The 24185-nt window shown below is 35.5% G+C and overlaps 2 protein-coding genes and 1 long non-coding RNA gene across 4 annotated transcripts in view; all 3 read right to left on the bottom strand.

The window, feature by feature from the left end:
* The window catches only part of LOC128212081 (transforming acidic coiled-coil-containing protein 3-like), a 30136-nt gene extending 13457 nt beyond the window's left edge, over positions 1–16679 (bottom strand). Inside the window, exons 1-11 of one of the 2 annotated variants that reach the window (XM_052917337.1) lie at positions 16640–16679; positions 10475–10723; positions 9926–10022; positions 9188–9257; positions 7429–7522; positions 3678–6520; positions 3258–3382; positions 2628–2689; positions 2356–2437; positions 1592–1643; positions 754–973 (exon numbers count right to left, since the gene is read on the bottom strand). In XM_052917337.1, coding sequence (XP_052773297.1) covers positions 754–973; positions 1592–1643; positions 2356–2437; positions 2628–2689; positions 3258–3382; positions 3678–6520; positions 7429–7522; positions 9188–9257; positions 9926–10022; positions 10475–10717 — 3888 coding nt within the window. In that variant the 5' untranslated portion in view covers positions 10718–10723; positions 16640–16679. Of the gene's footprint in view, positions 1–753; positions 974–1591; positions 1644–2355; positions 2438–2627; positions 2690–3257; positions 3383–3677; positions 6521–7428; positions 7523–9187; positions 9258–9925; positions 10023–10474; positions 10724–16589 lie in introns of both variants that reach the window. The other variant, XM_052917336.1, reaches the window with a different exon arrangement.
* A 1782-nt stretch (positions 16680–18461) lies between these two features.
* On the bottom strand, positions 18462–19403 carry LOC128212080 (uncharacterized). The gene is made up of 2 exons (XR_008257385.1): positions 18806–19403; positions 18462–18773 (listed from the first exon to the last, which is right to left on the bottom strand). It is a non-coding gene; the product is annotated as an uncharacterized LOC128212080 (long non-coding RNA).
* A 296-nt stretch (positions 19404–19699) lies between these two features.
* LOC128211405 (uncharacterized) lies at positions 19700–24017 on the bottom strand. Its single transcript, XM_052916160.1, has 4 exons — positions 23282–24017; positions 21782–21933; positions 21181–21426; positions 19700–20871 (listed from the first exon to the last, which is right to left on the bottom strand). Exons 1-4 carry the CDS (start codon positions 23865–23867, stop codon positions 20389–20391), a joined length of 1467 nt encoding a protein of 488 aa, XP_052772120.1. The 5' UTR covers positions 23868–24017; the 3' UTR covers positions 19700–20388.
* Positions 24018–24185: the final 168 nt, after the last annotated feature.

Here is a 24185-nt window from a genome sequence, read left to right as displayed (position 1 = left end):
AAAGAACTATTAAGCAAAGATCTTTAATCAGTTAATATAATCACAATCACAATGTCCTTTAGTGAGGAGACATTTGTCCATAAATTTGTACTGCTCTAAAAGTGGTTTCAAACAGCAAGTTTTGGGCACTTCATAGCGATTTGTTGGTAACTACATGTATGATTCCTTGTGAGTTTACATTAATACTACAATTTGGTTAGTCTGTTAAAGGGAAACCAATGCAGACTTCAATTACCGATGCTTTGCAGGTATACACTGTTGAGCCCAGTTCATTAGTAGTGAGTTCATTGTGATATGTCAAAGTAAATGCCAAAATGCTGACAACTGAATATTGTTTCTTTTGATGGAAAGTCAATTGACAGGCTTATAGATGTTGGGCTTGATTTGAAATTCATGAGTAGGATTTGGGTAGAATTAAACCCATGGCCCTTCAGTGCATCAAACACTTGAAATGCCATGCTAATTTGCAAGAAGTAGTATCAGTGGCGAAATTCTCTATAAACCAAAATGGTCATTTCCCTTCAGAAAAATTCAAAGTTAATATGCATTGTACTGTTCATGCTGTTTTAGTCAAAAGATACGTTTTCACACAACACTTCCTTGTAATGCAGACAATTTTAATGAGAAAATGCTGTGCAAGAAACCATTAGCTGTGAACTTAACATCGCAGAAGCACAAGCCATATTTCTTCCAAAATGGTAAAATAAATCACTTAGATTGTGTAACTTTATAAGTATATAGAAGGCTACTTACCTCTTTTCTCTTCGCAGGACTGTACTGCATAATCAGATCAACTGAATTGGGCTCTGTTGTGACAGTTTCCAGTTTCTTCACCGGACCTTGTGCCTGGATGGGAGTGCCCGAAGAGGAAGGCTTGTTTACACCAGGCGGGATACGTGGGCCAGAGGCCGCCATGGACTGGCGACGCTTTTTGGGGGGTGTTCCCAACAGGAGTAGGGTCTCATCCAGGCCACTGTAGGGGAATCAGAGTAGATGTTACTTAGCAAGGAAGCTTCACAAAACTCGTATTCAGGGTTAAAACTTCCAAAATTAATTCCATGGAAGTACAAAAACTTCAATCATTTTGAAGAAAAGTTGAAAGTTTGGATGTTGAAAATATCAAAACCTGGTGTCAATGTTACTTTTATGGTCACAATTTCATTCAGTCTTTAAGTAAAATGAATAATTATAATCGAAATAAGTGAATTTTACATATTATATATATGTAAATTATTTGATTTTTAACATACTTGTTGAAAATAGTGGATTTTTTATTTTTATTCAAGAGACTTAATCTTCCATATTTCCAATATTGATGACCAGGAAGTTCATACTACCAGTTTCAAATTTTTTATGGAAGCCATGTTCTTTCTTTTATATGTAAGACTAGGCACACAGATAAAGCAAAAAGCCCCTGACTTGAAAACCTACATGTTGTAGATATAATGAGATCAATAACTGATTTTTGAGTTTAGAAGCACATTATAACATGAGCTTGTTCATGCTTGATAAAAAATAAATCAAACAGTGACATCAATCACATAATTATCAATAATTATTAACTGTGAAAATGTTGTATTATATAACTTACTATTCTTTAACCTTTTCCAGCTGAGAGGCACGTATACTTATTCTCCTTGGATCTGCAATGTCAACATATTTTTTTAATAATTATGAATGAAAGGAGAACAAAAACCTTGTAACAATGATAAGACATATTACATGCTCACATGAGAGCTCTACCTGTTAACAGATATTGACAAATGGAATATTAAATGCTCTATTATGCCAAAAAGCATTAGTAACACTTAGGCTTAAATTTACAAAATTATATTAAAACGATTATCTGCCAGATGCCATTTGGTGCTTGTTAACAAAGTAGATAAAATGAATCAATTCAACAGTTTGAATAAAATGTTGCTACCCAGTGATTTTTTGGTGCAATTTACTGCCTTTCTAATTGTTGTTTCACTTTGCAAAAAAATGTCCATTTTTCCAAAAATTAATATTTTTTCCCCAATTTGATGAATGCAGATTACGTTGATGCTTAAAAAAAGCAATGAATTTCTTGAAATATAAACAAAATCTTGACATGACTAACTCTTTCACAACATAATGTATATTTGCTATTATATTAGCTATTTTGGTGTGATTTTGTATTTTCCCCCAAAGTCAACTTTCTTCTAATTAGCAAGGCACAGGCGGTAAAAATAATTTCCAAAAAATCACTGCTACTAGAAAATCTGTGAACAAGGTCCATTTAACGATGCAAAGAAATACTCATCCGTCATTGACAGTGCACGTGCCAGTATACCTGACATGCAGGGACATTTATCCATTCAAGCGGGTACTTACTGAGGAAGTTGTTTGTGGGTGCTGCATCAACCAGAGGGTCAAACTTCACATACAGTGACATCCGTGACAGAGCCGACTCAGTCTAGGGAGGAAAAAAAAGCCACTTGCATTCTGATCATACTCGATATGGGTAAGTTTTATTGGTTGCATAGAGGCATAAGCAACAAAAAATAACCAAGTAATAATAATTTCATTTAGTCCTATAATTCAATAGCAGTTGTTCCCTTTCAATACAGATTTTAGTAATCAATTTAAAGCCAAGGTGAACTTACATCTTTTGAGGCTGCACTGCCAAACTTTTCCAGCATTTCCCAAGCTGCTGGGTCATTGAAGACTATGAAAGATAAAACAATCATGATTTAACAACATACAGAGCTCGAAGGCCGTATTTATAATCCATTTAAGTGAAAATTTCGAACATAGTTTTTTCTACGCTGACGTTTGTACACCAAAATTAAAATAAGTAGAAAATGGTCTAATAACATATAGAGAATTTTTTATTCATTTGTTTCTGTAAGTTAACCCCAGATATTAAATTTAATATAAAGCATTAAACATTTAAAACTGGCTTGAAACTTAAAAAGAGCATCAATAGTGAAGCCAACAGTCATGTTTTTCTGTTTCTAATGGGGCATCGCTAGTTACCGTAACATTCATTGAGAGTCAAAAGAATGTACTTTGATTAACATATCATCTGATATTGTCACTGGTAACATGTGAACATTTGAAATGGCTTTGCAGTAATGGCTATTTTTTGCACGAAATCAAAGTTGAGGCATCCACTGCCGACATGATGGCTAAAACAATACTTTTTTTCAAAAACAGACAAGCTAAAAATGGCCAAAATATTTAAAGGCCTGTCATGCAAATTAAAATCAAAAACACAAATCACAGGTTCCTACTTTCTGATGCAGAGACAAACTGTGACTCGTCAATGTCAGGATACATTCCCTCAGCCGATGTCTGGCCCCTGCGTGTCACTCCCTGTACCTCAAAATCTGTCTCCGTCTCCAGCAGGCTGACAGCACTGCAACAGTTCAGAGAGGTAAGCTTGTTTGTCGAATCAACAAATTTGCAACGAGTCAGGAAATTACTTGACCTTTTCCACCAAGATTTGAATAATAAATGGATTAATTTTGGAAGAATTAAACCAGTATCAACATACTTAACATACATGTCCATAAAGTTTTCAAAATTCATGTAGTAATAAATTAAAAATTGATATTTACATTTACAAAACATATTTTTGAAGTATTTTGTAAAAATAAATCAACCATAAAACAATTAAATAAACATTTAAATTCTAAAAAAAATCAACTTACTTTTGGTTTGAATTGGTCGGCTTGGATGGAGTTTTGAATGGATCATCATCATGTATTTGTGATCTTGCAGGACTAAAGGCATTAGAGGGAGGGGTGGTAGCCACTTTAGTCTTTGTCTGGAATGGGTTTTCCTCAGCATTCTTCTTTTCTGGTGTACATGCTACTTTTGACTTTGTTTCAAAGGGGTTTTCTTCTGTTAATGTCTTATCAGGGGATGCAACAATCTTATTACTTGTTTTAAAGGGATCAACTGTCTCTTCAATATTTGTGACACATTTTTCTGGTGAATTGGCAATTTTTGATTTCACTTCAAAAGGATTAAGATCGGCAAACGGATCTGAAATTTGCTCCAATTGTTCTTGTTTTGAACCATTACTAATGCTTGAATTACTGTCTGGATTGTCTTTCTTAGCAGTGCTGGGTATTGCTCTAGTTTGAGGAAGCGGTGAATTCAGCATTTGTGTCTTGGGTTTAAAAGGATCAATTTCATCTAAGTTATCAAAATCAAATGGCAAAGCCTCTTGCGTCTGTTTAACTGCAGGTGAATTTGGCATCTGTATTGTTGGTTTAAATGGGTCTATATCTTCAACAGTTTCTATGTCTACAGTGTTTTCTTGAGATTTCACTTTAGGATGTTCATCTTGGTCATTGTTAACTTCAGCATTCTCACTTTCCTTAGTCTTTTCAACTACTTCTAGGGTAGGTTTTGCAATTGGAGAATTTTGCATCTGTTTTGTAGGCTTGAAAGGATCAACAATTTCCTGTGATTGAATCTCAGTTGAAGCTGATACAGTTTTACCAATTGGTGAATTCATCATTTGCTTTTTAGGTTTAAAAGGATCAACATCATCCAAGTTATCAAAGTCTATTTGAGCGTAGCTAGCTGGCTGGATCACTGGGGAACTAGGAGCCTCGGGTATCTGTTCAGACTGTGTCGAATCAGATTCACAGGGTGGCACCTGATGTGTGATTTTTTCCACATCTGTGGAGTTGACTTTCTGTGCTACAGGTTTAGAAGGATCCATGTCAACTGCACTATCACATGGGGCTGTTGCTGACCCAGTATCATTAACATCTGCGACTTTCACATCTAATGGATCAACCACATTTTTCTCTTTTTGTGTAGTTGCCTTTGTATCAACTTCTTTTTCATTGGCAACAGCTTTAACATCAACTTCAGTGTTTTTATCATTAACATTCGCATTAGTATTATCTGAGATGTTGTCATTTTTATCAGACTTTCCCATATCCCGTTTCTTTGTTTCTGGGGTAACAGGCTGTTTGCTAGAAACAGGAGAATTCATAAGCTGTGCCTTACATTTGAAAGGATTAGACTCCATGGGTGGCACCTGAGTTGTGGTTTTCCCGACATCTGGGGAGTTGACTATCTGTGCTGCAGGTTTAAAAGGATCTATGCCAAAAGGCTGATCTATGTCATCAAGGAAGTCGAGGTTGTAGGCCCCTGACTTCATTGGAATGGCTGGAGAGTCGGAGATAGCTGGTGTGTTTTCTTGAACAGGTGCTTGATCATCTCCTACAGTCTCATCTGCTTTCAAGATTTCTGAGCCTGTGCCCTTGAGGTCTGTTTTTTCCTCATCCTTTATGTCTTTGCTTTCTTGAACTTTGTCTTCATCTTTTTGTTTTTCATGCACTTCAGAATTTACAGTATCAGTAACTGTTTTTGTGCTTTCTGTTTTTTCTGTGTTGCCTTCAATCTGTGCAGTCTCCTTCTGAACGTCAGGTTTACCTTTTTCAGTCTTTTCTTCTATTTCAACATCATCTGTTGTCTTATTCTCTTCAGTTGTGATTTTAGTTTCTGTCTTTCCAGCTACTTTAGCAGTGACTACACTTTCTTGCTTTACCTCTTTTACACCAGCTGGTTTACCCACATCAGGACTGTTCACTAGGCTCTTCTTTGTGGCAAAAGGATTCATACTCTCGACGTCTAGGTCATCAAAGTTGAGATTGTATCCAACCTTTGGCGGGGTTCTCTCTGGGGACAGCTCTTGTTTCAGTTCAGGAGGCACTGCAGGTTTGGCAGGTGTTACCTTTGCAGGAGAGGCATCCACTTCCATGTTCTCATCTGCAGACATAAACTCCTCATCCGAAGACGCTTCCCCTGATTTTGTTGATACCGCTGGTTTAGCTTGATCTGTAGTAGGTGGAGACTGGTTTTTGTCTGGAGATTCTTCTTTGTTTTCTACTCCTTTTCCCTTGGTAACCTTTCCTTCATCTTGCTCAATGTTTTCTAATGATTTATTATCCTCTACTGCAGGCTCTTGTTTTACGACCACATCCGCCTTATTCCCATCAATGTTGCCAGTATCTTTTTGGACAGGTTCATTTTCTTCTGTTTTCACTGTAATGGATTCAGCATCCTTGTCTGCTGCCTCAGGTGCTTTTAAAGGTGTAGTTTGCTCTGATGGCTGTTTGACTGGTGTTTGCTTTGAATTTTGTCTGACAGGGGTCCTGATGTTGAAGGTAATTTCATCATCAACATCCATTGCTTCCTCAAAGTCCATAGGCTCTTCTTCCAAAATTTGAACATTTTTATTGTTTCCAGTAGTCAATTCAGATCCACCCGATTCAAGAACTGTTTCTGGATGTTCAGGCTCTTTCCCTGACAAATGAACAACATTATCAGTGAGGTTTTTCTCAACAGAAGCTTGCGTTATCTCAGCTGTGGTCTGTTGTCTTGTATCATTGGCCGCTCTTCTGGTTTCAGCCAAACTGCTCTCATCAGCTGTGCTGGGTTCAGATGACGTGCTTTCAGAGCGGAGCATGTTGAGAAGATCACCCGCCATGGACAAAACATCATGGATATTCCTCTCCGTGTCATCAGCCTATACAAAAAGAACAGTTAAGAGACACAAGCTTATCCTGAGATTAATACTTAAGTTAACAAAATATACACAATATTCAACAGATACTTACTTTATAGATATTAGAATGAGAACTGTACACAATACATTGTTGCAAATACTTGTGTTATTCAGTATGCCTGTAAAGACTGCCCACATTTATAACAGTAATCCAAAAAGTGTGAGGCAAAGCATGAGTATAAAATTTAGGCTTGTCCATCAGAAAGTTGCATGCTTAATTTGATAACTGAAAGGCCAAATATTATATTGTGGTTCCTGGTACACAATGCAAACAACAGAAATAGGCTAAGTCGGTAGGGAAAGTATTTTATTTTGGAAAATTATTTTATTGTGTACTAAGCATTAAACATTGTTATAATGTTTAGGTATCATATATATATACATACACATTTTGACATTAACATAAAATGAATTCCAAAAAAGCAACACAATTATTATACAAGTCTACTGTATCACTAAATACAATTAATAGAGCAAAAGAAATATTAAAATATGAGGTTAAGGTTATTAGAATACGGTTGGTTGGGTTAACCAGAACCACAACATCATTTTCATTTGGCCTCACAGAACTATATTAAAGATGCACTCTTACTCCCAATTAAGATTTCCGACAATTAATACAATTGTTTCAATGTACCAAAAAGGATTCATGAGTAATTTATGTTAAAAACAATGGTTCTTATGAAGGATACCAAGTTTAATTTGATAGAAAGGTTCATCACTCAAAATGTATGTTTGTTATACCTGTGTATGTACCGTATTGATTTTGAATAAGAGTGTCACTTTAAGCAAACACAAGCAATACTACGACATAACAGTAAAGTTGAGGAGCATTACCTCCTAGCACCACCTCCTTACTAACTACATACCTTCACAGCCACCTCACAGTAGCTGGTTTCCATTGCAACCTCCTCACAGTTGTCTGTGGAATCAGCAATTTCTGGTACCGGTGCTGGTGCTTGGCTGGAAAAATAAAACACAAACTAACATTATTTTGAGAAGACTTAAAAACTACTTTGTTCAAGGACAATTTGTGCCAAATCCATAAAACATCAAACTATAAAAATATGCTCAGGTGCCTGCAGTCAAAAGTATGCAGAATATTGACCAGACTTTGCTGTGATCCTGATGATGAAGAGCATTCTCTGTTGTTGTTTTTTAAATAAGGTTTTTAAGTGCAACTGTGGACACTGGAATCAGTGGTACATGTATGCCCAACATCTTAAAGCTGCACTCTTTCAGATTTACCATTTTGACATCATTTTTTAATTTATTTTTGTCTGGGAATGAGCCAACTTTTGCGTAAATATCTACAAACCAGTGATAAAAGACTGCTGACATACGATCAGATCACACATTTTCATATTTCAGTTTGAAAAATTAATATTTTATTGCTAAAAGGGTTACTAACGGTTTAAGAACAAGAGCTTCACAGAGACAGCGCGCTCAACTATTCCACTGCTTTTCAGTGTAAGGATTGCAAAGTTTTGGTGAAACATGCATGGATCACTGTTAGATTAGACTTCAATGCAATACATGCTGAGATATAAGCATAAATGTGGTAACATGCAAAATTTTAACCAGAATTTTTAAGTGTAATAATAAAGGGCCAGTATTTGCAAAATACAGTTATCTCTTGGTTATTCAATTAAGTTGGGTGGTTGAATACCATTGTATAAAGTCTCAATGCAATACATGAAGTAGTTGCTGAGGTATTATCCTATGTGTGCTAACATGCAAGACCTTAACCAGAATTTCTAAGTAGCATAATAAAGGGGCAAAAAGTATATAAAATGAAAGATAGAGTTATCTTACTTGATTAAATAAGAAGGTTAAATGGTTGGGAGCCTGTGTGTAATTTTTCAATGCAATACATGATGTATTCGCTGAGGTATTGACTTAAAAGTGGTTACATGCAAAACCTTAACCAGAATTTCTAAGTCTAATAATAAAGGGCAATTATTGGCATTAAATGCAAACTTGAGTTATCTACCTTGGTTAATTGAGTAGGTTGGGTGGTTGAGTACCATTGTATCAAGTCTCAATGCAATACCTAAAGTAGTTGCTGAGATATTAACCTATGTGTCCGTGCATGCAAAACCTTAACCAGAATTTCTAAGTCTAATAATAAAGGGCAATTATTTGCATTAAATGCAAACTATAGTTATCTAACTGGGTTTAATTAAGTAGGTTGGATGGTTAAGTACCATTGTATCAAGTCTCAAATCAATACGTCAAGTAGTTGCTGAGATATTTACATATGTGTGCTTGCACGCAAAACCTTAACCAAGGTGTGACGCCAACGCCGACGCTTGGGCGAGTAGTATAGCTCTCCTTATTCTTCGAATAGTCGAGCTAAAAATGCATAAAACATCATTTTTTTTAACTATAAAAATCTGCCATATAATTTTTTGTCAGCAGTCTTATGTGACTGGTTTCCATGCATTTCCGCATAAATTGGTTCTTTCCAAGACAAAAAACAAAAAAGTTGTCAAAAATTAAAATTATTAAAATAATTTCTTTTTGAATAACTCATAGACAAATAAAGTCACAAAATATTGTTTTTAAAAACGAAAACAAGCTGTCACAGGATAATCTTGAAACAATCAATTCTGCAAGTAATTGTACCTGTGACTCTGTTCACATGATGAAGTCTGAGGTGGGTTGGGTTCTGTCTTCACTGGGGAACTGGGTGTCTCTAAAAACAAACAAACAGGAACATGAAATTGTATCAGAATAGGAATACAGAGGATAAATTGATTGATTTGTAAGAGTTAAATCTTTAGAAAACATCCATTGGCATTTGCCTATTTCAAAATGTTAAATAAGAAATAGACAAGACACCAATGCAGCAAACCTAAGGTTTGAGCTAGTGAACTATTTTTTTTACCTAGAAGACACATATTTATTCTTAAAGACTGGTACCATTTTATAACCTTTACATTTTTGTAAAAAATACTGCTAAAAACTACAAAGCCCCAATCCAAGCAGTAGTATAAATTGTGGGAAGTGTACGCTGTTTACATGGTTTCTACAAAATACAAACTCAAAACCGTTTTCTTAATTATTTTTGGATTTATGGTGTGGGCTTATTTCAACCACTTAGAACTACTTAGAATTAAGCCAGGTTTAAAAAGAGGACATGGTGCTGCAGAAAAGGGGACTTCTTATCTGGCAGTGCATAGTTTGAACATCATGATTTAATAAATATGTTATGTATTTATAATCACATTATAGTTTAAAAAAAAAAAATATTTGAGAGTCTTAAGCCCTTAATTCTATGAAGGAAGAAGTGTGCCCACGAGGGCAGATGATGGCAGGATGCAGCACACTTCCATTACACTTTAGCTAGTAGTGAGAACCAACCTGTTTCTGATTCCTGGATACACTCTGCGATGTTGACTCTCTTCTTGGTTTGCCGTATGTTTGGAGTTTCCAACAAGCTGTCATGTCCAAAGTGTACCTTTAAATTGTAAGACAAATATGCTTTTGATACCGTATTAATGGATGAATGGATAGACAACCAAAACAGTGTTATAAATGTTTTTTTCCTCCACTTCTTCATGTATGTACTTACAAATATAAGGATAAAAATCAAGGAGTCCAGCAGTTTCAGAAACAATTTTATGTAATAATAGAGAAAACAGAAGTTTGCCTATTAAAGCTGCATATGTTGTTTTAAATCAAAACCATTAATACTTATTAAGTTCTCTGTTTAAATGGAGAATATAGCAACTGATTACTAATACTTCTAAAATTGCATTTATTGTTACTGTCCACGTGTTAACACACAGACTTCCAATAACACCATCTAATGCAACAAAATGGAGGGACATTTTTTTCTGATAACCGAGATCATCTTACAATGGCCAATACTTGTACTTCTATAAATAAACCATTTCCATGCAAGCTTACTTTCAATTTTCCTTTCTCTGCTTTCTGGATAGGTGTGTAGAGTTGTATCAGGTTGTCTTTGTTTGACTGTTTCAGGATAGAGTTCACAATGACCGGTGACTGTACGAGGCTGGGTGGTATTGTCAGCGCCTGGTTTTCCGTGTTTTCATCGTCATATTCATCTTCTTTGTCTAAGTTTGACCTGTCAGCTGCTCTCTTCTCCTCACATTCAAAGTTCATAAGGTCTTCATTTATCTCAGCCATCTTATACTGCAATAAAATCACAACTGTTAGTCAAACCAGTTAAAAAAAAACTTTGATAAAAATAATTATTAAGAGCTGTTTAATTTTCTATTCACATTTCACATTTATAGGCTATTATCAAACATCGACATGTGAGGAGACGAGAATGATTCATATTGTAATAGTCCTTACTCCATCCACAAAAAAAACAAAATTCAAAATCTTCTTCAATAACTGTTTAAAGCAATACATATGGTACATGGATGAACACGGGGCAAGGACCATTAGAATTTTGAAAAAGGAGACAAAGTGCCAAACATTTCTAACATTTTATAGTATGGCATATTTCAAACAAAGAATTTTGGCCCCATTTTCAGCGCCGATCAAATAAGACCTTTATGGCTTGAAGTTTTCTAGGTCTTTGGTCTTAAAGGGACTGTACACCAGATTGGCACCAAAAAATGTTTTTTTCTGTTACGAATCTTAGTACAATTATTTGATAGAATGTTTTACTCGTTGATATCATAATTGTAAAAAAGAATACCAAAATTTAATTTTTTTTTGTCGAAGACTGGGTTCGAACTGGTGTCGCCAAAATTGCAGTCCAGCCTTGTATCCACTGAGCTAAGAAGGCTTATTGTTAACTGGTGATATAATTATGCTATACCCCTAACTTGGTAATATCACGTGTTAACATCGACTAGCCAGTCATGACACGCATAAGGAATTAATTCTACTAGGTAGACATACCAAGTAATCTTTTTTAATGGAAAAATACGAAAACACTTCGACTATTTCGCTGCTTTTCAGTGTAAGGATTGAAAAGTTTTGGCAAAACATGCATGGATCACTGTTAGGTTAGATTTCAATGCAATACATGATGTGCCGAGATATTAACATAAATATGGTTACATGCAAAGTTTTAAACAGAATTTCTGAGTCTAATAATGAAGGGCCATTATTTGCAAAATACAGTTATCTAACTTGGTTATTCAAGTAGGTTGGGTGGTTGAATACCATTGTATAAAGTCTAAATGCAATACATCAAGTAGTTGCTGAGATATTAACCATGTGTGCTTGCACACAAAACCTTAACCAGAATTTCTAAGTCAAATAATAAAGGCCTATTATTTGCATTATATTCGAATAAGTGCTATCTAACTTCATTAATTTAATATAAAAGATAGTTGGGAATACATATCCAAAGTTTCAAAGCAATAAATGATGTATTTACTGAGATAATGACTTAAAGGTGCTTGCATGCAAAACCTTAACCAAGGTGTGACGCCGACGCCAGGGTGAGTAGTATAGTTCTCCTTATTCTTTGAATAGTCGAGCTAAAAAATGTTTTTTTTATACTGTTCAGTGTTCAGCAAAGGGAATGTCATATTATGGATGTGTGTTATTAGAAGCACGTCTATCTATTATATTAGAAGTTAAATAATTAGTGTATGCTTATGCTTTTACGCAAATTTGTTTGATTGTTTTAATAGTCAGGGTCCACTGCCAGCACCATACCCCCTGCTATCTTGTAATGCATCACCAGTCTGCTGAATACACAGTGGAAATTTGAAATACATTACCAAATGATGTATATTACTTTGTATATATATCGCATGATGTTTGGAAAGGCTAATGATAAACTTTTGTCATGTACATTGGAATATTTCCAAATGTTTAAACAATGTTATTTATTATTTGATTCCGAATTCGGTACCAGTACAGTCTGAAAAATATACATTGCCAACAAATTGACCAATCAAAATTTTCATTATGTTTAAGTGCGAGTTAGTCCATATCAACAGCTGCTTCAGAGTCTTTGACATTTTTGTTTTTAACAAAAGTCGGTCCGAATGCCAAACACTTTTTCTGAACTTTGCGATGTGTGGTTTTGTATTGTCAAGCTCATAAAAGTGGAATAATTTTCTTTTGACACAGATTTTGCATTGAATTTCTTGCCCTATGTGGAAGACATTCGGATAAATCTTTGCCAAGGTAAAAGTGATCTGAGGTGTTCTTTATCTGTTGATTCAGCAAACAATCATCTGCAAAAGAGTCAAACCTGCGATTTGACGCTCAATGGTAGGTCATTTATATGGCAGAAAAACATCATAGCTACAATAATGAGCGATCAGGGATACCTTTTATTATTATGATGACATTTCTTATGTATCCCTGTGACGCTATAACTCTCTACCATTTAACACTGGGCGAAAGGATATATAGTAATATTATGCATCGATGTTGAATAATAATGACAAAGTTGTTCAATATATACCTGACAGTGATCGTAACTGGATTTAATTTGTCATTAGTCATTATTTTCACATAAATATATTCTTGGTCAAGAATACTGTTATACATGTACAGTCGTGTTACCCTTAGCGGATCAGTATGGAAACAATGCTGTGCATTGAACAAACGTTTTACATTCTGAGATTGCAACGTTTACCGTTAAAAAGAAAAATATTTCCTCTTTTGATTGACATAAAATAATTCAATTTCAGTGCAGAAACAGATTAACTGACCGTTGTTTGCATGTACGAGTAAATGAGGCATTAGCGAACCAAATTTACCAATAACGGATCATGTGACATTCCGATATTGGGGGTTCTCTCAAGCGAGATTTTAGCTGTCAAAACTGACAATCAGTTTGTTTATCTTTTCTGTTAAATATATTTAGTCCCTCTTTTATGCATTTTATAGGTGATATCATGACAGGATGCTTATTTGGTGGTCTGTATCACGTCAAGTCGGTAGAGATCGCACATACATATTTAAAGATATCCGATTTGTTAAATAATTTCAACAAATTTCCAGCTGAAAACACTCAGGTCCAGTTAATTTTGAGAGCTTTTGGACTTTTTATAACTGTATAAAATTTTCAAAATGGATATGAATAATAACTGTGTATGCATCTGCTTGTAAATCTGTGAACTGTTTATGAATAGGATTTACTAATTCTATGCATAGATTAAACTCATGCTGATTGAGATCATTTATTTTCATTTAAAAATAATTTGACAATTATTGAGGATAACAGAATCATAAAATCACAGTAAATCACATTATAATCAAGAATTAAATCACAGACATTTAAAAAGTAAAATATGAACAAATATAATTTATATAAACACATAACAAGTTGACTAGAAATTCTGACCAGCTAGCCTGAGCTAGGTGTTGATATTATGGAACTAACCTATGCAATGATATGAGGTAACAGGTTAAAAGCTGTTAGAAATACATGTGTAGTACTGTATAAGGTAAACCTATTTCTTAAACCTGAACAAAATACACAGACATCACGAAAACTGGAGTGAACAAGATTGATGGCAAAAGATGCAACAATTTGAATCAAAATTCAAGCTACTTTGAGTATAAAACATTGAACAACTAAACAAAACCATAATCCATATAAAGTACTTATTACAATCAAAAATTGTAATTTGGAGATTCTTTGATCAATAACATCAATCACTAGATTTGTTGAAAACAAAACAATGCCAATTAAATTCTAAATACATTCTAAAGACATATGAATTAACTGATTAGTTTATATATCAGTTTTAGTCCACCATATTTTCATGGCAATAACAAGTATATCAATGTCAATTAACAACTATTTTCATCACATAACATTCGGGCATCTTTTTGAGTGTTTCTCTTAACAATTGTATAGTGTTCACTTCATCTTCTGCTGTAAGTACATATTTACATGGAATAACAACGCCACCACCACTCTCAGATGGAGCAGGCCATGGTGGGAAAATGGGCGTCGGTTCACCAGTCATGATGGCACACACGTGTCCACCCGAATCAAGTACATTGTAAAAACAAAGAATGCATGGTACATGGCCAGTTGGAAGAGCAGCTATATCTGACAACTTAAGCTGTCTTTTATCATCTGTTACCATGTCATGTAAAGTGATATCAGACTCAGAAAGTCCAGGAATCCACACAAGGCATGCATCTTTATCTTTGATGTAAGTATATTCCCTATCTACAACAAGCTTTGTCACAGGGTCAGTTATTGAGGGGTTTATCTTGTACACATGGTACCCCTTTATAACCGAGTTCTCTAATGTGATAGATGTGCAACAGCTTGCTGAAGACTGTGGTTCATCATGGGCTTCCTTGTCTGTGGAGATATCATGGCCTCTTCCTCTTCTGGCTTTGATGGCAGATATATTAGGTGGCGGTGGTACCTGAAAGAAAATCATTTCAATTAAATACAGAATTAGGGAAAACGAAGAAAAGAGTAGAAGACAGCTGGCTAGTCCACACGGCCACCTGAACTTTAAAGATTTTACAAACCATGAGCAAGTAACTTTGAGATTTATTTCAAATAATTTATTTTAAGTGTACCCTGCTACAATATGATAATGTTAATGTGATGTTCTGTTCCAGATTCAAATGGTTACTTACCTCCACCAACTCTTCTCAATAAATAATGTTGTCAACTCTGCCCAAATTCAATCTTCATTCATCTGTAAAACACAAGTGATATTTTTAAAAACAATCACAAACTGCATGGTTTACACTTATGGAAGTGGCAATCCTCGATACCAATTAAAACACAGGCGTCTTTTAAATTTAAAGCTGATAAATATCATTTTTATGATATTTAGTGAGTACAGTACTGTACATCATATTTATGTATAATAAAAAGTCAAACATTTGAAACTAAATTAGATATGTGTATTATAATTCATATTTTAATCATGATTAAAGTAACATAAGTATCCAGCAATGTTTGTTTTATGTTTAAAAAAATCGGCAATGACAAACTGGTACAAATTCACTATGTTGAGAGAACCCCTCACACTCACTGCATAAACAAAATGGCGGTTGGTTAATTACCCACACGTAATTATGACCGCCAAATTCTAACAATTCATTGATGAAAGAAAAGAATGTTATGCATTTTTTAGAGGTTATATATTGACCTTTCATAAAATGTATAAATTGTTCACTTACACATTGTAGTTGGACGAAAAGTTCTCAGAAAAAGCACATGTTGCAATCAAATTGAGGCCGGAACAACTGGGTCACGTAAACAGTTGCATCGAACGTTCGTATGATACAGATGATTTTGAAGTTCGATTTAACCAATATTTGTTGTGATTTTCACAATCACTTTAAAGTACATAACTGCCAATTTTCAGAAAAAAATACAATTAAATAAACTTTATAGCATGTATTCAACAAGAGAGTGATCCGCTATTGGTTATGATCCGCTAAGGGTAACTTGACTGTACACAACCGTCAGATTTTTCCCAGATCTACAGATATTGTGACTCTTGATAAACAAAAACACATGTAAGTGTTTTATGATATCTGAACATGTTTTTGTCATAATGACATGAATACAGATTTTTTTAATAGTAGGCAATAATATTTTTCGTAGATTTTAATTTATAACGGAGATAATTTCAAAATTATTGCCGCGAGGATTCTCTGTGAAAGGACCGTTCGCTACTTTTTGCTGGGATAGTGGACGTCACGAGTCTGCTATAGTAAAACAAAATCGTTAAAAGACACGTTGACGGCCATTTAGGTGGACTAAGAAACATCAACTGGTGTCCCTTGAGTTTTCACCTTCCACCGCTACATTCATGGGACGGTCTCTTAAATTGTATTTAATTTGACAATATTTGCAATTTGTTTAAACCCCCAGTGCATAAATAACATGATAGTGGTATTATCAAAATATCTGGAAAAGAGTGTTTATATACGAAATGATTTTGACAACTGGTCCAAACGGCCAAATAATTACTGTATAAACAAGAAAACAACAGGGCTGACAGTTTAGAATTTGCATTGTTGCAGATTTAACGTTCAAATTATCGTATATAAAGAAGGCCTATTGTAAATGAAATCAATGTTTTACCGTATATCGATGCTGTATTAGAAAAATAAAGGTATCATAACAAAATTTACATTTGAATGTCGCGCGTGCGCGGATTATTGAACACTTCCGGTAAAAATATTGTCACAACGGCAAAAATGAAAACGGTCTAAAGTTTGAGTTCGCATCGTTGGTGGTGAACTCGTATTTCCCTATTTTATGAATTCTGTTCAACACATTTGTCTTGCATTTCATTATATTCCTGCAAAGCAAATAAAACGGATTGAAGACCTACGGGAAAGCTATCACCGGGATTGATACTGGAAGCTTATCATCCGAAATTATTCATACAGCGAGTGCCGACTAGTAGGGCTGCAACAATGTGTCAAAAACCGTTTTGCAATAAACATGGCCTTTTTTTGCCAAACATTTAGATATGTTGCAATATTTTGTGTGTTTTTTTAAGACAACCGAAGAAAAATGTCTTTATGTCCGGCTCTTAGATATAAATTATAACTTAGCTAGTGTTTCGAAGACATCATGAAACCATTAATGAAGTCACGGGTTTATAGTAAACCTATTCTTAATTTTAGAACGAATAGGGTTTATAGGTCCCTGATGAGGTGATTAAAATACGGATTTTTAAAAAAGGAAAACAAAGTTTTACATGAAACTTTGCACAAAATAAATCCAAAACGAACAGCTCAAAATTAAGAGACTATTTTATTGATACAGTTTATTGTTTGTTAAAACGTAACAAATAGTGAACACTAAGCAGTAATAATGACTAGTAAAGCTATAAAGTTAATGCACCAGTCAGTTGTAACCATGGCCCTCAGGTCCGGGAAATAGCGGGGACTTTGACTTTCGATCCAGCCAAGCCCGGGTAAAATCCCCGCCCTGCGGGGACGAACTGATGGTTAAAGGTTAAATCCCAGCCAAATGCTCCCGCACCCCAGGGACACAATGTAAGTCACATTCCCCACTATATTTTGTGCTGAGACAGAGCCACCGCATTCACCGGCAGTGCGGGGCCACCTGGAAGGTAAAACACGGCCCATTTCCCCGGTATACCCCCGGACCTGGGGGGGGGGGGGGCGTGGTTACAATAGACTGGTGCATAAGTGATCGTATGGAAGCAAATTGTATCAACGTGAGGGGAATTTTATAAGGATTTCTGCTAACAACCTGCACGGCAAAATCGCATTTAAAAGACTTTTGGCGGTATATCAATATGACGATAATCTTACTGCAGTACCATATTTTGAGAGAGACTGACACCGATGTATCGTTGCTGTCCTACCGACCAGTGTTTTGAGCATGTAGGCCTATCTTTAAACATACTGACCATGACCAATTACGGCATATAAAGTTATTCTTAATTGTGCACAATATTTCGTGTATCTTTCTTGACCCTTCTATTTAGTGTTAGGGTACATATATAGATATTGAACGTGATTAGATTTCGAATCATGATATAGGAATACCATTGCAACATAATCATGTAGTATATATTTTAATTTCATTTAATAATATTTTATTGCATGAGAACACATTTCACAATGACAATATCAATACAAATTTCAACACAAAATTTAAACCGACATTATAAAATCAAGCATGCAAAGGGATTGGGCCACGAGTTATGCCAACATCAGTTACGACCCTCTCCCGGTATATATTATACCCTCATACAGCAATGATCTCTATATACAGGCTGTAATATATATGTGTGTATAACTATATTGGTATACATTGTCTGTTTATATGTTAATAATGTTCTCGGGTTCTGGTTAAAGAAACATTATAATTATCTACCTATTCATAATTTGGTTTTCCTTTTTATCGATTTCACATTGCGTCAATCCGAATCCCAGCCTCAACTGTCGTCAAAAGATTGCGTAGATGCCAAAATTAGTTGATTTTCATTTATTTCGTCACAAAAGTTCTTTTTACATCAAGCTGATAGTTCGCTATTACGAGGTTTGAAATCAAATACTTAAAAAACACACTAGAATTGCTAGTTTACTGCAGCGGGTATACATACTATGAATGTCATCCATTCTTCCGAAAATATATGGATCCATGAATCTCGATAAAAATATCCTATTCGTTTTCTAAACTTTTATCCAAAGGTATCCTTCAGTATCATTGGTGGAAATGATGGTATAGATCATCTGACATTTTCACAATTCATAATAGTCGTAAATAGATGTAAAGTTACACCTCTGTCATTTGGGGCCGATGTAAAGTTACACCTCTGTCATTTGGGGCCGATCGTTTTTAAAACAAGACTACACTCTTATACACAAGAACAGAGTTCAAGGCAATAGCTATTCATTCAACATATTTCTTCGAATATTCTAATACCGGTTTTGACATTCGAATAGCAAACGTTTGATCGAATATTCGAATATTCGTTTGCATCCCTATTGTAAACACATTTTGTTACCAACTCTGACCACCTATACCCTGGACCTCAGATGGTATTTGAGTCAAGTACACTGACGTATACAAAGTTCACTTTGGGGATTAAACTGGTCTAGTGGTCTAGGTCACGGTTTGCCCCTCTTCCAAGACCGGGTTTTGCACTCGAACTTCACCAGGTGGGCTGTTCTCAAGGCCTCTCAATATGGATACCAGACACTCGTATCTAAAATCAATGCATTCACATGTATTACAAACATAAATTTTGAATGATAAACCTTTATCTAGATACCAAATAATGCATCTATTGAAACTATTAATTACTGATAACAAGATTGTAACCGTGTATTTAATAACTAAAAACGCACAAATATTAAATGATAGGTGAGTGCTAAAAGATTTACAGTGATCAACTAGCATCTCATAAGGAAGAAATACAGAGTTGTCTGCACCTTTGTTTCAAATTATACAGGTTTCCTTTATAAAAAAAAATGTTTTGATATTTATTCATCATTTTCAGTAAATTTAAAATAAAATGCGGCACATCTTATTTTGGAGTAGGAGTGCATCTTTAATCATTATATACGCTAGAAATGGGCTCGAGTGATATTCTACGGGCTATAAGTGTTCACCACAGGGCAGCTATAAAAAAGAATTAGCTATATAAATGTATTTCGATAGATTATGAACCTTCAGCAGTGTAAAAATAACCAGGAACCACAATCAACATTTTTCATAGATGTTATTGACCAGATGACAAATCATAGACCATAACAATGACATGTGGAATGTTTCATAATCAAAATACAGGGAACATGTACATTTATAATAGTTTGCTGAAGAATAAACATAAATACGATGATACATAAATAATCATCCAAATTCCCACAATAATGCACAAAATCACCTTTTAAAATAAATAACAGAACATAAGAACAGAACAGGCATTTATAAACACTTATACATGGGTACGTCGTCTTAACACATATACAATTATTGCCAGAGTATACATGTACATGATAAGAGAGAAAACGGGATACATTTTGTATTTCATTGTTAACAAGGAATACAGTATAGTGTTGTTCTTAAGGTATAAATATATGTGTTTAAAACCATTAATGAATAGCGTTGTGAATACATAGTGTTTCTATAACATGATTGCAGAGCTTAATCAGCTCACATTTATTCACAGTTCAGTTTGCATTTTAATGATAACATCGTGAATATATTTCTCATCAGTTAATAATAGATGCAAACAAAATCAACTGTTAAATAAAACCAATCCTCACTGTCAGTAACTTGTAGAACCAAGCGTATTAGTTTATATACATGAGACACCCACAGTGAACTCACCGGAAATACATCTTACTAGAAAACACGTCTAAACAAGCTTTCATTGACCAATGTCTCATTTCTAATCATCATCCACAATAACGACGCGAAGTTTGCCCTCTTGATTATTTGTAGCACCACCACCGTTGCTGTTGTAGTTGCCACCACTTGCTGAATTAGCATTTGCGTGCGCTGTCTGAGAGTCGTCATTCTCCGTATTTATTCCATACTGATTACGATGACGGTTGAAATCACCGTTCTGTCCACCTGCGCCCGACCCTGCACTTTTTGTGTCTGAATCGTGTCCGTGAAAATGTTCTCGTGATTGGTCCTTAACTGACTTTTGAAGACCGTCACTGTGCGACCGTCTGTCATCATGGTCCGACCATTGGAGGGAACCCCCTGACGACTGGTCACCTCCAGACCTCTGTCCATTCAAAGACCACTGGTCATCCCCACTCGACGCTTCAGAATTCCACGCCTCGTCGTGCGACAGTTCCTCTTCCTCATGAGCCGGGTCAATGTTCGTGGCCTTGAACTTGGCTTGTAAGGAGGTCATGTCTACCTGTAAAAGATAATCGAACTGAGAAATGATTATTCATAACTGCTACAACAAACATGCATATGTGAAGCATTTAAGATATATACAGGTTCCCGAATCCTGTCGAAGAAACCTAAATGAAAACATCGATACCACTTAAACGTAACAAATACTTGATATGTGCCAATGCGACTAAAATATACCAATATTTATATATATCATATACATATTGGTATATTTAAGTCGTATTGGCACATATCATACATATACATGTACCATATACATGTATAAAGACAACACATACAAACAATGATCTAAGAAAAACGCGGTCACCTTGCAATTGTTGCGCTCCAGATCTTGCACTGTGAAGTTCTCAAGATTATCCACCATAAGCTTATTGCGGACGTCAGTGAGGATGAATCCGAGCAGGTTAAGGCCCTTCCAGGACTGCTCGTCCCAGGCGGCCTCCCACCCCCGCTCAAGCCCTATCCCCCACACACGGTCGTACGGACTGGCCTCAACCAGGATCTTCGGGAACGTGTGAAACAGGCGCTCACGGAGTTTGTAGTTCTGTGAGAACTGGATTGTTTGGAGAAAAGATAGTTGGACGTACAATGCTTCATATTGTTTCATAGTCTATCATGATTTATATTAACAAAACTTAAAAAGTAAATCTGGACAATGATATGTCAACTACTGCACGTGAAAGAGGGATAAGAGTCCGCTTCTGATTCCAGGGGTTCAGTCCCCAAATCGGTAACTTTCTCTTCACTAGCATACAATGTAATACTGATTATAACGGTTTTTACCCAGGGTGGAATTCGATATTAGTCTTAACTTGAATAACTGACCTATATGAAATACCACCCAAAATGGTAAGGGACTCCAGCTAAATTAATTTCAGCTTATATCTGTATGTCAGGTACAAGTATACTTTCGCTATGTTTCCTTCCCGGATGATTCGTATGGCGTTCTCTTTCCACGTGGTATGTCGAATCCCTCGGACGTTCCGACCCAGTTGCTTCATTTTACGGGGTTCGGTGGTGGACATGATCTTAGCATAGCTGTCCCAGTCAGCGAATAGGGCTAGAATATCGAAAATAGAGTTTGCATAATTGTGTCGGAATTGTTCAAAAGTCGGTGGAATGTGCATACTAAAACTAAACACAGCGTAAACAAGTTAATATACTCTAATGAAATTTAAAGTGACATTCTTATTCAAAATCTATACTTACACATGTAAAACAAACATCTATTTTGACTCATAAACCTTTAACTACTTACTAAATACTGCATTTATGGAAATAATTAATTACTGATAACAATATGGTAACCGTGTGTTTAATAGCAAAAAGTGCAAAAATATTAAATGATTGGTGAATGCTAAAAGATTTACTGTGGTCTACTATAGTCTATTCAGGTAGAAATACCTTGTTTTATGCTCATTTCTTTCAAAATTAAACTCTGTAAGCTTCGTAAGAACCGTTGTTTTCGACATTTATTCATCGTTTTTGCAATATTAAAACAATATTATTAATTGTGGTAAATCTTATTTGGGAGTATGAGTGCACCTTTAACGAACTCATGTTTTTGAAGCTCGTTCATAATGGGATTTGGAAAGTACATATACATTTTTTTCAAAATATCGCAGCTTATATGCAAACTGAGCAAACAATGTGATTAGTTCAATTTGGCCTAAGAATACTTCAGCGAGATCGTTTAACCCGACCCTACATTGAAATAGGCGCCAACCCTTTAGTTTTAATTAAGTCAGCCGGTAAAACAAAAATAATAAAAGTGAAACAAACGTGTGTTTTCATGTATAGTTTAAAAAGCTTTATAATGACATCACGCATACTAAAAATATCCTACATGTACCTATCATGTTAGGTACTAACATCGTTTTTGCATTATCGGCAAATTAGAAGGCAGTCACAAGTTTATCGTTATTGTTTTTGCACAAGGAAGTAATACAATACATATTTGGGTCATGCATTAAATGGTTGTAACTAGAACATAGTATTGCCTTTTAGCGTGCGTTTTAATGCAATTAAACGCAATAAATCGTCAGTTTTATCATCCACGTTATAGTGAAATTAATCAATATTATTAAAAGCATCATCTGACGACCATTTTAACTACTATTATTATCTTAGCATTTTGTAATGTATACATATCGGCCTCACTAGCGGATTAAGGTGGGCGGTGCAGCCCCTTCCACCCAAAACAAGAACAACCACCACAACGCTAAATTTTTGGGTCGCCTCTGTCTATTTCTGACCGTCCGGCCTAGAGAATAATATGCATGTTTAATTGTTTATACTGTAACTAATGTATTGTACGAGATGGGATATGGCGAAAACTGTCCTAACGTTTGGGAAACAAGAGTTTGGCCAGTGTTTCCCCGGCCATCTCGGTATACAATCACTCTCACCTGCTTTTCTAGACATCATGTACTGTTCGGCACAGCAGTAAGTTTGATCACCAATATTGAAGGCTGATTGATGCCACTGACTGTAGATGTCTTGGGCGGTCCAAAAATACTCGTATTTCTCCTCAGCAATGATCTGTCCCTTAGGTTTTGGCTTGAAATTGCTGCCCCGCTTGGCATCTTCCCATGCATGCTTTTGTCCCCTTCCACGCCCCCTCCCACGCCCCCTCCCACGCCCGCCCCAGGGGGATTGTGAAGACATTGCAGAATGTTCCTCGTGAAATTCGTTCTGTTTTGAAGTATGAGGTCCTTGACGGGTTCTCCCACTCCCAAGTTCTGATCGACTGCCTGGAGTTCTACTTTCGTTTTCGTTTCTAGTGAAATGATTTCTTTTTCGCCTATGTTTACGCTTGGAACCGTTGTTAGATTTTCCTTGTGAAACACACTCATTTGAGTGCAAGTCCCTCCTTTCTATATGTTGAAAGTCCTCACTGCCACTGCTAAATTCTTCATTTGCTGCAGTCAAAGATGGTAGTCCTCCCGGCCTTAGAAAACGACCGAAAAGTGCATAGAAAAATCTTCTGAACATACCTACGAACTTTACAACTTCAGGCAATTAAAGGCTCATGCCAAAAGTATACGGCAAAGTAATAGTTCTTATTTATGCCACAATTATACTTTATCATCTTTGTCAGTTATCGACCATCTATGTACATGTATCTCACAGTAATGTACATGTATATTGTGTGTCGGTTAGAAAACACTTTTTTCAGAAAAAGATAATCCCGTTTGTCATAATTTCTATTAATTACGAAATCTTGACTTGTTCCAATAAAAACTTTAAAAATATCAGAAATTCAAGTTGAGTGAAATATTTGACATAATTAATTCTTAGTAATACAGTATG

This window comes from Mya arenaria, chromosome 12 (genome assembly GCF_026914265.1).
Source record: "Mya arenaria isolate MELC-2E11 chromosome 12, ASM2691426v1".
In the NCBI taxonomy this organism is placed as follows: domain Eukaryota; kingdom Metazoa; phylum Mollusca; class Bivalvia; order Myida; family Myidae; genus Mya; species Mya arenaria.
This window is presented reverse-complemented; position numbering and strand designations above follow the sequence as displayed.